At 33.8% G+C, this 16,223-nt stretch overlaps 2 protein-coding genes across 3 annotated transcripts in view; one reads left to right on the forward strand and one right to left on the reverse strand.

Moving 5' to 3' along the window:
* LOC113229432 (blood vessel epicardial substance-like) overlaps positions 1-10,296 on the forward strand; it is a 96,373-nt gene extending 86,077 nt beyond the window's left edge. The window contains exon 6 of one of the 2 annotated variants that reach the window (XM_026463014.1): positions 9,915-10,296. In XM_026463014.1, the coding sequence (XP_026318799.1) occupies positions 9,915-9,979 (65 nt within the window). In that variant the 3' untranslated portion in view covers positions 9,980-10,296. Of the gene's footprint in view, positions 1-4,388; positions 4,611-9,914 lie in introns of those variants that run through there. The other variant, XM_026463015.1, reaches the window with a different exon arrangement.
* A 3,620-nt stretch (positions 10,297-13,916) lies between these two features.
* Positions 13,917-15,186, reverse strand: LOC113229433 (dnaJ homolog subfamily C member 25 homolog). The gene has a single exon (XM_026463016.1). The coding sequence runs from the start codon at positions 15,102-15,104 to the stop codon at positions 14,082-14,084; it is 1,023 nt and encodes a 340-aa protein (XP_026318801.1). The 5' UTR covers positions 15,105-15,186; the 3' UTR covers positions 13,917-14,081.
* Positions 15,187-16,223: the final 1,037 nt, after the last annotated feature.

Consider the following 16,223-nt stretch of genomic DNA (forward strand, 5'->3'; position numbering starts at 1 on the left):
TCCACAGGTAAAATTTTTACACTTGAAAACGTCATTTTTTAAGCTATACTGCTCGGTCACTGCGCTGACTTCCCTGAGAAGAACGAGCAAGAAACTCTAGAGATAGCTCTTTTCAAATAAACTTAAACCCTATGGAATACATTTTGAATCATTTGTGTGGAATCTAGACTCACGTTGCCTTTCTGTACATCTTTATCTAACTTTATCTACAATTTTGTAATGACTTTTCTATTAAAATTCTTTTGTAAAGTAAGTTTTAAACTTAGGAAATGGTAAACTTAATAAATGCTCCGGAATCTTATTGTAAAAACGTATACAGTTCCCCATAACGCGACGAATACCAAATAGCCATTGTTATAACTAGTTGGTTTTACATTGAGGAGCTGCAATTTCTATTGATAACAAACAAATCAACTAGATGGCGCTTATTGCTCAGATTTTTGGATAGTGTCGGCTATTATTTTATTTTGTTTAGGATAAACGCCATCTACCCATTGTAAGAAGCGTTAATTTATAAATTAGTATGGAACAGGCGAAAAGAAAATAATTTAGCTCATGCATGATCAATATTTGAATTACAAAGGAAAAACTGACTTCTTATATTTCATATTAAAGAGGAATTAGTAGGAATTAGGATATTATCGAGTATATAACCAGAAATACAGACGAAATGTTATTTAATTTGTTTGAAAACTATTCTGACGGGTGTCGTCAATTGTTTCACTTCAAATCGACTAATTTTAATTTGAGCTTTGTTATAATGCACGAAAATTGAAAAATGACATATTTAATTGCCGATGAAATGTGATTCCGTTTGTTTTGTAATTAGATGTTTTGCTGTTTTTTTCCCACACCACCGAATGGAACAGCCCCCCATTGTTAGAGATAATATCTTTGTATTATATTTATATTACAATAAGTACAGAATATTTTTGGAATATACGGCGACGTACACACAGGTCAGTTATTGACGCTGTACTATTTCCGCTTTCTAATTTGTGATTTCAGTGCAAACGGGAGTTGATATTTAAAAGTGGTATAAGGCCCATTCACCTGATAGTTTGCCAGGGATGGATGACTCTTGTTTCGTCTCTATTTCTGGTTATATACTCGATGTTTGATATCCACGGCCACGGCCAAACTGCCTCCGTGGCCGAACGGTTACCATGCCGGACTGCCACGCAGAGGTCCCAGGTTCGATTCCCGGGCCGGGAGAAATAGTTGTATGGCCTACAATTATTTCTCTCGTGAGTTTGGGTGTAATTTGTGGTTGTCTATGTGTGTGTCCATGGCACCCGCGACACAGGGTTTCCCTAGTGCGGGGCTATGTTGAGTGTGTGCGTTATTTATTATTTATTATTATTATTTCCATAATATAAACTATTTCCAGGCTATTGAGCGCTATCTAGACCTAAGACGGAATTTTGACCTTTTACATGGTTACGATCTGCAGTATGGAGATTAGCAAACCTCTAGAGTTAATTAGTTCATGCCAGAATTATCTATGGTGAAATCCCAGCTCCTTATACAGTGTACGCAATATTATACATAAATGTGTGCTTGGTTGAAACTAGTTATTACGTTCATGAATAATACAGAACAACACATTGTCATTTAATACATCAAGTAGATAGTAATTTGATTATTTCATATTTATTTTTACATTCAATTGTAGTTGCCCGTATATGACCAAAATCTCGATTGAAAATATCTCGTGGGATCTTTCATTTACATACATGAGAATCATTAAGTTATAATATAAATCGCACACTTAATTGAATTTAAATTTAAAGTAACATTTTTGGGAAACTGACAGAATAGGTTTTCAAAAATTACGTACTAAAATAAAATAAGTAGTTTTCTTTTTTCAAGTCTTATAGAAATTAGTCATATTTCAGTCATATATTTATCATATGGTTATATATGATAATAAAACTACTTTACCTTTTTTCGTATCAAAAATATTTTTTTTTTCATCAACCATATGGCAGGTACCTACGTATATTTAGTAACAAAATAAAAGTATTATGTCGTCTGATTAAAGGTAAAACCATATAAGTGAAATTTTCCACAAAAGTTTTTAATTTATATAACTATGGTAAGAAAACCACTATCTTTCTGCACGTGAAGCTCAATAACAAAAAGCTATAAACTTATTGAGTTTTATCTGCAAAAAGATGGTGAATTTACATAGTTTGGAGATTTTTGTGGAAAATGTCACTTATGTGGTTTCACCTTTAGGCAGACAATATGTTGTTTCATATCAAATTCAATTTACTCATATTTGGCTGCAAGTAAATGGTATATTTGTCTGCTAAACCAAAGTAATATAGTTTCTTATATATTACATAGAATTTAGTCATATTTTGCACAAACAAGATGGTATATTTGTCTGCGAAATAAAACTAATATACCGTTTTTCATATCGAATAAAATTTAGTAATATTTGATTGCTGTCACGTAGTTTCCCAAAAATGATTATCGCCGCATTATTATTGAGGGTATGATAGGGCAATGCCAGAATCACCGTGACAGATGCCCCAGATAGAATTGTAAAATCTAAAAGAAGTTTTTTACTTTTTATAGTACATTTAGATTTCTAGTATTTAATAGAACTATTCTTGACTCCAGAAACGTAATAATAGGGTATTGTTGCAAAAACATTAATGTCTTCCTTGTAGTTACACAACTTCTAGAAATTACAAGTATTTTTACTTGGACCTAGAAAAATTTCATAAGCTATACAGTATCTGGCATTGTCTTTTTGAGATTCTGGTCAATATTTACAAACAGTTTACCTATAAAGCTCGTAGATAGTCTGAATTTAATAATCTAGGGTTATTACAAAATTCATCAAAATTAGTTTATTATTGTGTTCCGTGCTGTATTTGTTGTTAAAAACATCAAAGAACTGTATTCAGCAATATGCAGTTTTATAAATCATAATATTTAGGACTTTAGACGACCAGAGACCCGTGATCTCGGCTGCATGAAGTTGATAACGACTTCATGCAGCCGAGATCGATAGCATGCAGTAAATGCGTGAACTCGTTATCAACATCATACAGTCGTAGTCTCGGCTGCAAGAAGTTGATTACTACTTCACGCATTAACTGCAAACGTGTAGTCAATCTGTTAGCAACCTTATGATTTGAACCTTCTGCGACATGCAGGTTTTATCATATTTTATACGTAAAGATTAAAAGTCATAGGTACATGTCGCCACAGAGATTCAAACCGCCAACTTGTCTATTGAAAGCAACCGTTCCCCTACTGAGTTACCACCGCTTAAAAGTATACTAACATTTTACAATCAAATATCTGGTCTAGACTACAAAAAAACTCAAAAACACATAAATAAGTAAACTGTTCCAATGAATAGTCTCTACAAAGTGGGCATACCTAAATGATGACTAAAAAGCAGATAATAAAACAACTGTACAGATATATTGTATAGAATTGCACCATGTTGTAGTATGGTACGGGACACTAACTAAATCCATTACATTAATTAATTGGATGTCTATGTTGTATGTCGTACGATTGTTATAGTTCGACGTTCGGGCAAACAAACAAGCAAGACTGAAGCTATGGCCAAGGATGAAGGTCCTTTTTTTCTTTGTCATAATTTTAGTTGTTCGTCTTGAATATTGTTTGCCTGAGCTTTTTAACTTCAGTATGTCTGCTTACAGCTTTCGCTTTTGACTGCTAGGTTTATTATGCTATTTTTTTTTAGAGAATTGTTTTATTAAGTAGCTCCTCGAGATTTATCTAAGTTGACATACTGAAGTAGTTGATGTTAGCTAATCTTTCGTGTTTTTGAAGCAGGGACCGATATAGGTACGACTTATTGTGCGTTTCAGCGGGAGCAAAATTGAACATAAATGTCATTACCGTAAGATAGAATTTATAATACCGACAAAATCGATATCACTAATCGAAGGCAAAAAAGCACGTTATGGAGTGTATCGTATCCGAAGTCCAATTTTGTATGCCCTATAAAACGTTTACAATGGTTAACTGTGTGGATCTCTGTTTTAATGCAGTTATCTATGTTCTGTTTAAATTATCATCAAAATCAAAAAAATATATATTGAATTTAGAATTCTTAGTTCATAACATAGATTACTGCATCATAGAAGCCCTACGGACGATATTGTTTACAAATTGGGAGCGCGTTTATATTTTTATCTATTGTTAGGTATAGACTTCGCCTAAGGACCATACCGTCTGATATCTCCCTGTTAACGTCTAATAATACCTTCTAACTTAAAAATATATAAATCACCCTAATCGTGTAAGCAAAACCGTCCAAAATCCAAATAAAAAGGTTAGTACGTATTCATATTGCTACTGTATGTTGTATTGCTTGCGTTTGTCGCGACCAGCCGGCGAGCACGCGCCGCTGCTGCGGGGCCCGACCGCCAATCACATCTGCTGAACGAGTTACCCCCTCCCATCGCCCAGCCTTCATACCTATCATTCCTCTCTCCCGTATTACCTTCTAACCATACAATTCGTTCATTGTCCTATTCTCGAATATTAACACTGCTCGTTATATATATATGTACAAATAAATACTTATTTATGTTATTATTTATATAAAAATCGCTACGATAGAGGAAGAGCTCCGGTCTGGCAAACAGTCGCTGGTTTATATCGAACCGGACCGAAGGAATTTTTCTTTGTGTCTGTTCATCCTCTGTACTAATAATAACAACAAACTAGTGGAGTATTTTCACAAAAAAACATAAATATATAATAATAATAAACATATAATAATATACAATCAAATTAATATTACTTATCTATGGAATATTATGATGCATTGGAATTTTAAATACTCGTTGCCAGAATTTTGATGTTACATTTAGTTTTATTAGAGATGTACGCCGATCGTAAAATCGTCGACAGCAGCGTCTGATTGATGGTTTTCCAACTGATAGCGGCGTGATCGGCGTGAAATCGGCGTGGCATATTTCATCAACCTTTGAATTAATTTGCAACGTTTTTTACACTTGAACTTGTAGTATAGCGGGATATGTTGGTACTGTTCGTAAAAAATCGGTTTGAAGAATGTTTCTTCTTTTTATCATATCGATGGCATACATTATAATGCTTACCATCATTTTAAAAGAATTTGCCGATCAGCGTAGAGTACACGCCGATTATTGTCCGTGGTGCGCCAGAATAAGGATAAGTAAATATAAGGAAAGAAATGGTAGGTCGTGCGGTGAGGCACCTTTCGGGCACTCTAAAAAGTAACATAACGACTGTACTATCTCAATTTTCTAAAGATTTCACTTTTCAATACCATTTTATAATATTCCATACACCACAGCGTTGCAAGGAATTCCATCTCAGATACATTTAATTTTGGCGTAGAATCGACTTCATTCATTTTGTACAGTCAACAGCACGCTAAGCTTGACACTTGACACTTTGAACTTTGGACCGTTGTTATCGTAAGCGGCATAGAGTTGGATTTAAATCTCAAGTGTCAAGCTTGACGTTCTCTTGACTCTGTACTAACTTCTAACCAGATACTATATAAATGACGCAAACAATTCTTTTCTTCGTCCTGTAAAATTGTCAAAATTGAGATAGTACCGGTTGCCAGTACACAGTCGATAAGCATGTTTTTAAATGGCATTCACATAAAAATGAACACTCGTAGTCTTGATTAAAATAAAAATTATTTTCGCCTCGTCCATTTTACGCCGATCAAGTTTATCGGCAGCGGCAGCCCATCTCTAGTTAGTGAGATTTTTTATTTTCATTGATTTAATACAGATTCTTATCTCTGTCGAGGTACCAACCAGCATTTGAATTTATAATAAAATCAATTATAGGTTTAAAACACATATCAACATTACTTATACTATTATCAATTATTATATTTACATAATTCTCCTATATGTGTTGAGGGTTTTACAGACATAATTTAACTTAATAAATTAAGGTTAGAGCATAATATGTATGTGTATTTTATGGATACTAATATCGTGATGCATGTGTAAATATGTATGCCTAGTCTTTATTGTGCATATGACCTCTTTAATTATATATGTACTTTACGTGATATTTACATTTGACGTAAAATTTAAGGGATGGTTGAAGTTACTACTTTATTTAGTAGAAACTAAACTCTATATTGCATTATCTACTCGCATGCTTTTTACCTTTAAATAAAAAATTACATAAACTTTGGCTGTGAGCACAAAATATGAACAGTAACAGTAATTACAATTCAAAAGTTATACAAAAATTAAATAACAATGTGAAATACATGACCCTCCTTTTCGATTCAGTGTAGTCGGGTAAAAATTTACGACATGTGTCAGGGAGCTAGTTTGTGTGAAACAGTTTTGAGAATCTCACAAAGCTATTTTCTAAAAGAATATTCGTAATATAAACTAAATTTATGAAAAATAAAATTTTATTCCGTTGTTTACCATCTTTAGCCACCCCTTAAATTTTATGGTTGTAATAAATATATGAGTTAAGTACAACAGATTGACCAGAATCTAAAGAAAAATCTTTCACTAGATCTTACATCATTTACAAATATACAAGTTACTACTGAATCCTGCTCTAATTCAATGTCCACATGTAATGAGTGTTATTTCTTCAAAATTCCACAACATGGCGGGTTACACCTTAGTCTCCGACAACCAGAAGCCTGGCAAATACTTCCATCTTCTTCTTGGCGTGTCGACTCTGACGTTTATATCTGTGAGGACCAGTACATAGCAACTGAGACAGCATTATCAGTGGTGTTGTACAAGTCCCTTGTGTGCAGGTGTATGAACACGCAGGGCAGGTCAAAAGATGTGCCATTGTCCGGGGAGAAATACCACATACATGCGCTCTCCGAAGTATAACCCCACCTGTAAGCACTCCTTATTTCGACCGACTGGGATCCGCAGCCTATTTAGAGACTTCCAAGTTTGCCAAGGTAGATCATGCCCAGGAGAGAGGTGCTCTGATAGCGGGATGAGTGATGTCGTGGGGAAGTTTCCCCATCCAGAGGGTATACTTCTAGCATCTGGATTACCGGCACGTGTTGGTGTAATGGGTGCCGCGGGTCAGCTCTTATTTAAGCGTTCCATTTTAATATTTCCGTCATAAAATAAGTTTCTCTACCTAAAGGGGAAATGTGCATCTGTCAATCAGTCTCCTGGATGCGACCTTAGATGAAAACTTATTTAAAGGCAGCAATTTCCTTTTTTTTTTAACTTGACATACAAAATACTGGTTATTTCGATTGAATATACTTTTAGTAAATGTTAAATATATAGTCATTTAACATTTACTAAAAGTAAGTAAAATGAGTGTAGATATGTGGGGCTGGCAGGGGCGTCACAAACATTTCAACAACGTAGAAATGCGTTAAATTCTCCAACTTAGCACGAGTGTATTTGAAAGATTTTCCTTACGATCCCAGTCCTGTCTTACTTCAAGTATTCGCATGTGATGTTCAAACGTATATCTTAGATACCGCTTTAAATAGTTGTTACCGTTTAACTTTTAAGTTTAAATAAATAAATAAGCTTTATAAATAACTACCTTCAACCTTGCCCTGTCCCCTTTACAATCCTTAGAGCATGTTTGGAAGACCGACAGTTTTGAAAGGTAATATTTTGTTTTCATTTTTATGTTGCACTACACTGTTTGTTAATGTATACATTAATAATGACACTTAACCAATAGGGAAAGTCTGAATTATAAACAGGTACCGTCAGAACGATGGAATATTGGAACGATGATTTTAAACAACACTTTCAGTTGTTTTTAAACGAACAGTGCCTCCACCACGAGATTACTGTGATAGTTATCGCGTAAATTACTTCACAATTTTCTATAGCAAATTATGCAGCGCCTCTAGCAGTCCTAAGAATAAACAACATTTCACATAAAAATATTTTACGCGGTCGTCAGCGATAACCTCAGATTTATACAAACAAGGCGATAACTGTCACCTCTACAATCCCATGGTAGAGGCACAGTGGTAATTAAAAGCGCACCTTGTGTGACAAAGTGTTGAACATTTCGAACGCACCAATCATTTTCATGCTCACTTGATATTAATTTACCAATTTTTTTATAGAATGACTTTTACAATTGTACTTTATTTGTAATTCAGACTTGTCCTCTTAGTTACGAAAGTTTAAAGCAATGATGGTATTATGATTTAATAGGTAGCACCAACATTACCTATATACTCATGTTACATGTGTCCTTAACGAAGACACTGTATTAAATATAAAAAGCACATCACATATCACGACACATATCTTTGACATCACCACAAAAGCACTATTTCCATTATTTGGAAGTGTGTGTGTTTTCCTATGCCTCTACCACAGTTTACACCGACAGTTGTCGCTAGCGGCCGTGTAAAATATGTATACAAAATGTTTCTTGTTATTGTTAGTAGCACTCTACAATTTCTCAAAATAAATTATTTATCTACGAGATCGCTAGCCACAACTGTCCCTATGAACTTATGATATGTCAGCAATGTCACGGTGGAGTCAATACCTCTACCATGAGTTTAGAGTAAAAGTAGTTGGTAGCGACCGCGTAAATGTTTATAAACAAAATGTTCGTCTAGAGACCGCTAGAGAGGCGCTGTACAATTTGCCATAGAAATTTGCGAAGTATATTACGCGATCGTTAGCGGCTACTATAATCTCGAATACTGTAATCTCATGGCAGAAGAATGTGAACGATTTATTTTTATAGCATCATCTTCTTTTGTATTACAATTTACAATAACGGCAATAATATCATGTTTTAAACTTCTACAATTTACACATTTTTCACATTAGCATCATCAATGTGTCACATCACACTTCGCTAGTTCACTTTGGTAATTGGTGCAATGAAAAACAATTAAGAAACTCTTTATGGGAGAAGACATTTTTTAATGTTTAAAACAGTTTGGAAAAGGTGGAAAAATAAGCATTTGCAGCGAAACACAAACACGCATTTTATGGGAAAACACATGAACGACACAATTTGTTTACGTGATGTGACATTCAAAAGCTTTGAGCTTACAATTGCTATAGGTTTATTGAGGGTTTACCAGACAAACGTAAAGTGAAAAAAATAGAAATTACTCAATTATTATATAAAATACTGTGTGATAAGGAACATTAGTCTAATAAATTCGTCTAAGGTAAGCCAAACAAGTATACATAATAGTAAAACTTTTAACGTGTAAGGCGAAAGACATGCAAATGAACAAGCAAGGTAGCGTAAATTGGAATGTTTTCTTTGTAAAGTTAAAAATAAGGTATTTAATTAATAACTATTGTAACTACAGTGAAAAAAAATGGGGTGGTTTGCATCAATATTAGACATAACTGGTTGAAGTCTGTACCACCTCAGTCAACCATGACCATGGGACCTGTAAAAGGCCCGAAACGTCGGTTTGTTTGAAAAAACAAATATACGCGATTTAAATCCGGAATAGAATAGTTTCATTTCCTAAATATATATTATGTTTATTGCTTATACTTTTCCGAGAGGGGAAAGAATGCTAGAGTACAGGATTTAACTAATTTGCGCCTCACATTCCCATAGGTCAATGTTAACAGTTACTTTTATATTCTGTTAATTGTGTTGTGACAATTAGTAGCACTAATTCTATATAATACTACTAATTCTAGATAACTAGTAGAAATAGTCGTTCAATGGCAACACGTCACCTCAAAGACTGAATATTAATGTCTACCAGACTATCTTCCGCCTTACGTGGTAAGCCTGCAGGCCTTTAATCATGATTTGGTATCGATACCATATGTTACATTTATAAATCTAAGGATTTATAGACTTTGTTGGCTTACCATAGCTAGTATTATAACCATATTAATCTTATAGATAACTAACAAGTGATCTGTCTCCAGCATCAGACCCGAACGCATGGCGGCTCGGCCGAATAGAGGAAACAGACCACGAGACGCCCGTGTGAGGACGCGCGTTGCACGTAGCTGTGCGCCCGCGCAAGCAGAAACGCGGGCGGCGCTAGTGCAAACTACAAAAATCCAGTCTACGCTGGTACGAACCGGATAAAATCAGTTCGATGACTCTTAGAGAAGTGCTGTGCACGATTGAGAAGCAGGGTGTCGTTATTGAAATGGATGATTTTCTTATTCAATAATCTGTCAATGGATCAAATGAATTTCTTTAGAATTTTTAGTAATTATAATTATTTAAATATTAATTGTGAAAGTGTAGTGGTGTTTTACAAACGTGGACGGTTAAAGGCAAGTTTTAAAATGTTGACGTTAAATATGTAATTTCGACGAATAATATATATTTCATAAAATTGAATGTGGCAAAGCTTGAAATGTGGTAAAGCTTGGACAGTTCGTTTTAAAAAAGTGAGCGATGCGTTGCTTATGTCGAGAGTGAAGCTAATAAATGTGCTAAGAATATTTCTGTGCCCTTTCTATGGAATTTGTAGGTGATTTATAAAGCAAGCTTATGGTGGAGTTTAAGGAAATGACCTTGACCTGGTGGAAGTATGTCACGGTCTGTTTTCCTTATAAAAGTTTTTATGCATGAATTTGTCTAAACGTTACCGTACTAATGTGATTAATGATCAACCATATTGCTGCAGTTGCACAGATATAAAAATATAATTGACATGTTTGAGCTATCTGATTTCTTTGGTCGCTTGGTCAGAAAGTCCCAGGGTAGAACGAATTTCTATAAAAGTTTTTCTCGGTCATAGCACAAAGAATTCCTTGGTTTGAGATTACTTAATCGATGTGATCGTCTGGTTTGAGTTACTCATGCAAAAATTAAATGCTAGGAATGATCATACCATACACAAAGATATTAATTAATTAGTACGACATTAGTACTTACGTACTGAAACTGGTAGCTAGAACATAGTCATGCAAAAAAAGTAAGAAAATATAATTGTGATATGTAATAATTAATGACAACGTAATTTTTTATTAAGACGATTGTTAAAACATTTAATGATTGCATCCCAGTAAGTACAAGTTTTTTTTTACAAAATTTTATAAACTATTTTAATAGAATGAAAAATTCTACTTTTTCTGGCTTCTCAATTATTAAGTTAATACAGAGGTTTGATGATATATTTTTAATAAGTTTTTTACAATCAGTAAGAATCGGATGAGATAAAACATCATTTTGAAAAGAAGCAATAAATAAGAATGCTCTACTAAGTGATTCAATAGGCTCCAATAGTACTACGGGAGATGAAAGTGCCTATAACATCACTTTAAGCAGAAATATATTAAAATCTCGTCGTTGCAACTCAAAAAAAAAACAAAACAATTTGTTAAGCTATGCTTTCTAAATTTGTCTAGCGTGAACGTTTTCACTTCCCAAAGTCTTATTGGACCCCTTTTTAACACCCTGTAGGTATAGTGTAAATTTCTATCAACTTTTATGCACTGCAACTCGCAACAAGGGTGTAAAGAGAACACCGAGTCCGAATAAGTGTGTATAATCTATGCGTGACATTGAAATTGGTAGCGAGATTCAAAACGGTGTAAAAGTAAAGTATAAAAAACAATATTAAACCGATAACCTACATTATCGAAACTAGTGTCGACAAAACCGCCACTCGCAAAACTCCGTAGAGAATCAAATGGCGTTGAGACCTAGACGTCGTTGCATCAACAATGGTCATTGCGCAACGATTGTAGATAAAAACTATTAGACCGAAACTGTATTCTACCACTCTGAATTGAATTATATAGACGTTTTAAGAGAAATTTCCTTCTAGTCTCGATAAGACTAGAGAAATTAACTTTAGTTTTCTAAATGCATCGGATGTTACAGGTACGAAGGTTTTGTTAACAAATTAGGACAACTTCAACACGAGAGAGTACTTAGCAGCGTCGAAAGGTCTATATAACACGATTTCCGTGGCCTTGTCTAAGAAATTTATTCTTCAACGTAGGAGTAGATACTGAATGGGAAGTATCTTGCATAACAACTTTTACTGTGTAAAATCCATATGCGCTTACCTTCTCAAATAGCCACCCATTATAAAAATCAGTAATTGTTTCTTGAATTTTGATTTACCTATTTGTGGGCTATTATTCGCGTAAATTATTTAATATCAATCAATAATTCATGTCAATCAATATTTCAATAAATATTACGTGTGAAAATCGGTTTATACTTTCGCTTTATGTAAACATTTTATTGCAGGCGACCGACTACTTTTTGTCTCATTTCTGCTTTCGTATTTCCAGGTTTATTGCCCAATTGCCCAAACCATGAATTTACAATGACAGTTTTTGCTAACAACCGCGTGAAATACCTACTTCACAATTTTTATTGCAAACAGCGCCTCTAGTTGTTAAAAGAATAACTTATAGCATAAAATGTTTTATGCGATCGCTAGCGACAACTGTTGCAGTAAACTCATGGTAGGGGAATTTCTAATTGTAGGAACCTAGCAAGTTTACTACGTGAAGTTATATGAAAGATTTTAAACTATTGTTAAGAGATTATAGATGTTATATCATAAGTTATTTTGCTTGTGAAGTAATGACTGTGAACATATACTTTTCCCACCTTTAACAATAATCTCTACAGCAGACTTGTGTACTTCGGAATTGAATAAGTATGATTTAATAGGTAATATCTCAGAAGACTTGGAGCTGTAGGTACTTATGGAAGACTTATAGGTATTACATTGATTTATGTATATTAAAAAACTTGTAAGGTCTTGGCAATAAAAATCCTATGATTAAAATGGTTTTGTCACTTTGTTATATATACGAGATCGAAGGGAAGGTATTATTTTTTAAAAAGATGAACTAGTTTAGTATAGGTACATAACGAATCTGCAGGCAGATGACTAACTTGAAGTATATGGAATAACGTAATTCATATCATAGCTGTCCGATACTCGAATTGTCCAAAAAATGGTTTTAAGTATTATAATTGTACAGGTAAGAAGCTTGTCAGTTACAAGCATATTACCTGTAAACAAAACTGTACTTACAGAATTACTATTACATATTCTCTGAACAAATTATAATTAGACATATTAAAGAAAGTGCACAATATATCATACATAGTCCCCATATTTTAAATGTTAAAAAGTATACAAGCTCCCGAAATAATTTTAAAATTATAATAATAGGAGTTGGTTATTCTTATAAATGTGTAAAAGTAACAGAATGTATGTTTTGATGTTAATGATTGATAATAGAATCTATGTCATTAAACACCCTTCTTTTTCATGGGGTTGTAAAAGATGTAACATTCCAAAACTATATCATAATGGCTCTTTGACAATAGTCTAGGAGAAATATATCAGAGATGCACTGCCAATGCATAAGAATATTGCATAAAGATTTTTAAAAAACTCATTTTATTTTCATGAGCTTGACACATAAGTTGTAATTAAGGATCTCAAAAACTATTATTAATGATTAACAATCGTAGCAGCTTGATTTGTCTTGGTGCTGTGCATACAATTTAAGTTTATAACAATCTGTATGTTTATTTCGCAGGATTGTTAGAATAATGAAATGTTTAAATGTTTTTTTTTTTTTCATTGTTATGTGTGCAATACGTAATGTGCCATTATTTGATTTTCTTAGCCAAGTCTCAAGACAAATATAGCTGAGTACGGTTTTACTTGCCTTGTATGTTGTATAGAGCACCTGATTGAGTGTTGATTGTGCAGGGTAATTTTTTATTATTGACTCATATCTAAGTGAGATTGTTGCATTGTGTTTGCAACCAGTCCCTGATAAAAAATTACCCTATATTTGCCTTATGAATTGCCATTTGTGATGATTGTAAATTATGATAATGAACGTAATAGGTAGCCATAACAAATAAATGTAGTACATGTTGATGATAGATTTTAAAGCAAATAAAAGTAACAACTTGTGTAAAATCTGGTTTTATTTTTGTGAAAAATTTTTGGTATTTGGTGAAACATGAAATAAAAATCTCTTTCAATAAATATATAACAAAATTGCAATATTTGCAGCAGACTTCAATTTCCAATTTGATTTATACATATTTTAGAACAATAGATAAGTTACGTGTCTCTTACACTATCATGAATCATCAAATGTCATTCGTCCAACACCATGGCTTTTTATATATCTTCTATATTGTTTGTATTTATTATTATCTGCTAAAGCTTTCTTAGCTTCTTCATCCTTTATTTCCTTCCAAACTACATAATTCTCCTTAACCCATAATTCTTCTTCTAGATACTCCTGTTTTTCTGTTTCATCCAAAGCATTGAACTGATGCTGTCCTAGCTTCATGTATTTCCTAATTAAATACAACTTCTCCTCTTCCCCATATGGTTGATTCATAATTGTAAATTTCCAAAACCACCGCAAATACCAATAAATATAACAAGCAATTGTGTATGGTAAAATTATTAACTGAACCCATAGTATGTCAGTAATTTCAGGTTTTGCATATGCACCTTTAATATCCATGTTTTCTTCAATAACTCTCCGAATTATACGATCTTGTTCTTCCTTTAATTCTGTTTTGGATTTCCTACCTCCCTTTCTTGATTGGGAGTCCTTTATTTCAACTTTAGCTATTTCTAGAGCTTTATTCCTATATTTTGGCACTGTCATAAAGTATTTTATCGCCGTGTCGTATTTAGACCATGCACTGTAATATTGGACCAAGGATATGATTGTAATAGTTACGGCTATGACTATTCGAACGTCTACTTTTGGTGCCATCCGCCGCCTATAGTATCTGTAGTAATGAGCGTAATACTCTTGAGGATTGTCAAGCATGTAGTCATAATCAGACCTTTCTTCTTCATCTCGTAGTATCTCGTAAGCAGTCGCGATTTTTTTAAACTGTTCTTCAGCTTCTTTTTTTGCTTCCTCGCCTTTATGTAAATCTGGATGGTACTTTTTCGCTAGCCTTCTATAATTCCTCGCAATTTCATTCTTCACCGCGTCTCTCGTTACTTCCAGCACCTCGTAACAGTTTTCCTTTCCACAGTAAATACCGTCGAGAAGGTGATCGGCTCCAGAAACCACGATAAATTGCCATGTTACTGCTATCAGTACAGTTTTGTAAACGTAATGATTAAAGAACATATTCAATTTTGATCATAACATAAGTTATTAAATGCAATAAAATTGTGACTAGCCACAATATATTTAAAAGTAAATCTATTTGGGACTCGCTACGTCTACCAACGAGTAGGTAATTTTGACATTACTTAGATACTGAAATGTCAACGTCACACACATTTCGCGACGACCTACATTTTTTTATCATTCGTTCCGTATGGGACAGGCGAATGTCAGAGACCATACAGCCTAGTCATTAGTTTCTATTTTTCTTCAATAAATATGTTTCGATTTAAGTCTTTAGTGTAAGATCCTTCAGTTTAAGTCTTCATTATTTCAGGCCGTGTAAAGTCTTTAGTTTAAAATTAGAATTATCAGGATAAATAAATACAATAAATCGCACTCTTTTTTTATTTATTGGGATTAGCAGTGTGGATATTTTATCATCACCTTATTCAACGCCTTATTCTTATTGATTCCATTCAGACTTTAGTTTCGTCATTTTAATCAATGATTTAGGTTTTATTGAGAAATGTTCGGACCCTGGAATCATAAAATAATATTTTGAATTATTTAGAGGATGGGAAACTAGTCTCAGTTGAACTAGCATCTCATTTAGAAAATGATTTTAAGTTGTTAATAAATGGACTGCCCACCTCATGCTCGTCTGCAGATAATGCACGCAGTCGAAACACTAAATAGTAAGAAATTTAGAGTAACTATTAAATCTCTAGGCTACCTATTGTAATTTTTCCGAAAATTTTCAAATAATGAGATAATTTAAAATTTCAAATGATTTAAAATTTGTAAAAAATTGATAAAATATAATTTGAAGTGTATCTTCCAGAAGGCTCATATAACGTTCTACTGCAATGTAGGATAATGACATGTGGCATTCATTATCCTGCATTGCAGTCCGCCTTGCCGTCTGCCGCGTAATGCAGGATTATATGTAGTCGCAGCGTGCAAGCCATCCTGCAATCCTGCAATGCGTCTTGCGAGACTCCATACGTGGGCCATACGCAGGATAGTGTGCGAGCAGTCTCCTGCCTGCGCGGCGGTCGTCCATGTTAGAATCACATCAATGGAGGATACGAGGTTCGCTTTAGCCGAGCGACGATATATTTTTCTGAAAAATATGAA

This window comes from Hyposmocoma kahamanoa, unplaced genomic scaffold (genome assembly GCF_003589595.1).
Source record: "Hyposmocoma kahamanoa isolate Upper Pololo Valley unplaced genomic scaffold, ASM358959v1 62, whole genome shotgun sequence".
NCBI lineage: Eukaryota > Metazoa > Arthropoda > Insecta > Lepidoptera > Cosmopterigidae > Hyposmocoma > Hyposmocoma kahamanoa.

Excerpts from the sequence above, each read along its gene's own strand:
- LOC113229433 (XM_026463016.1), bottom strand. The coding sequence starts at position 15,104 with ATGTTCTTTAATCATTACGTTTACAAAACTGTACTGATAGCAGTAACA.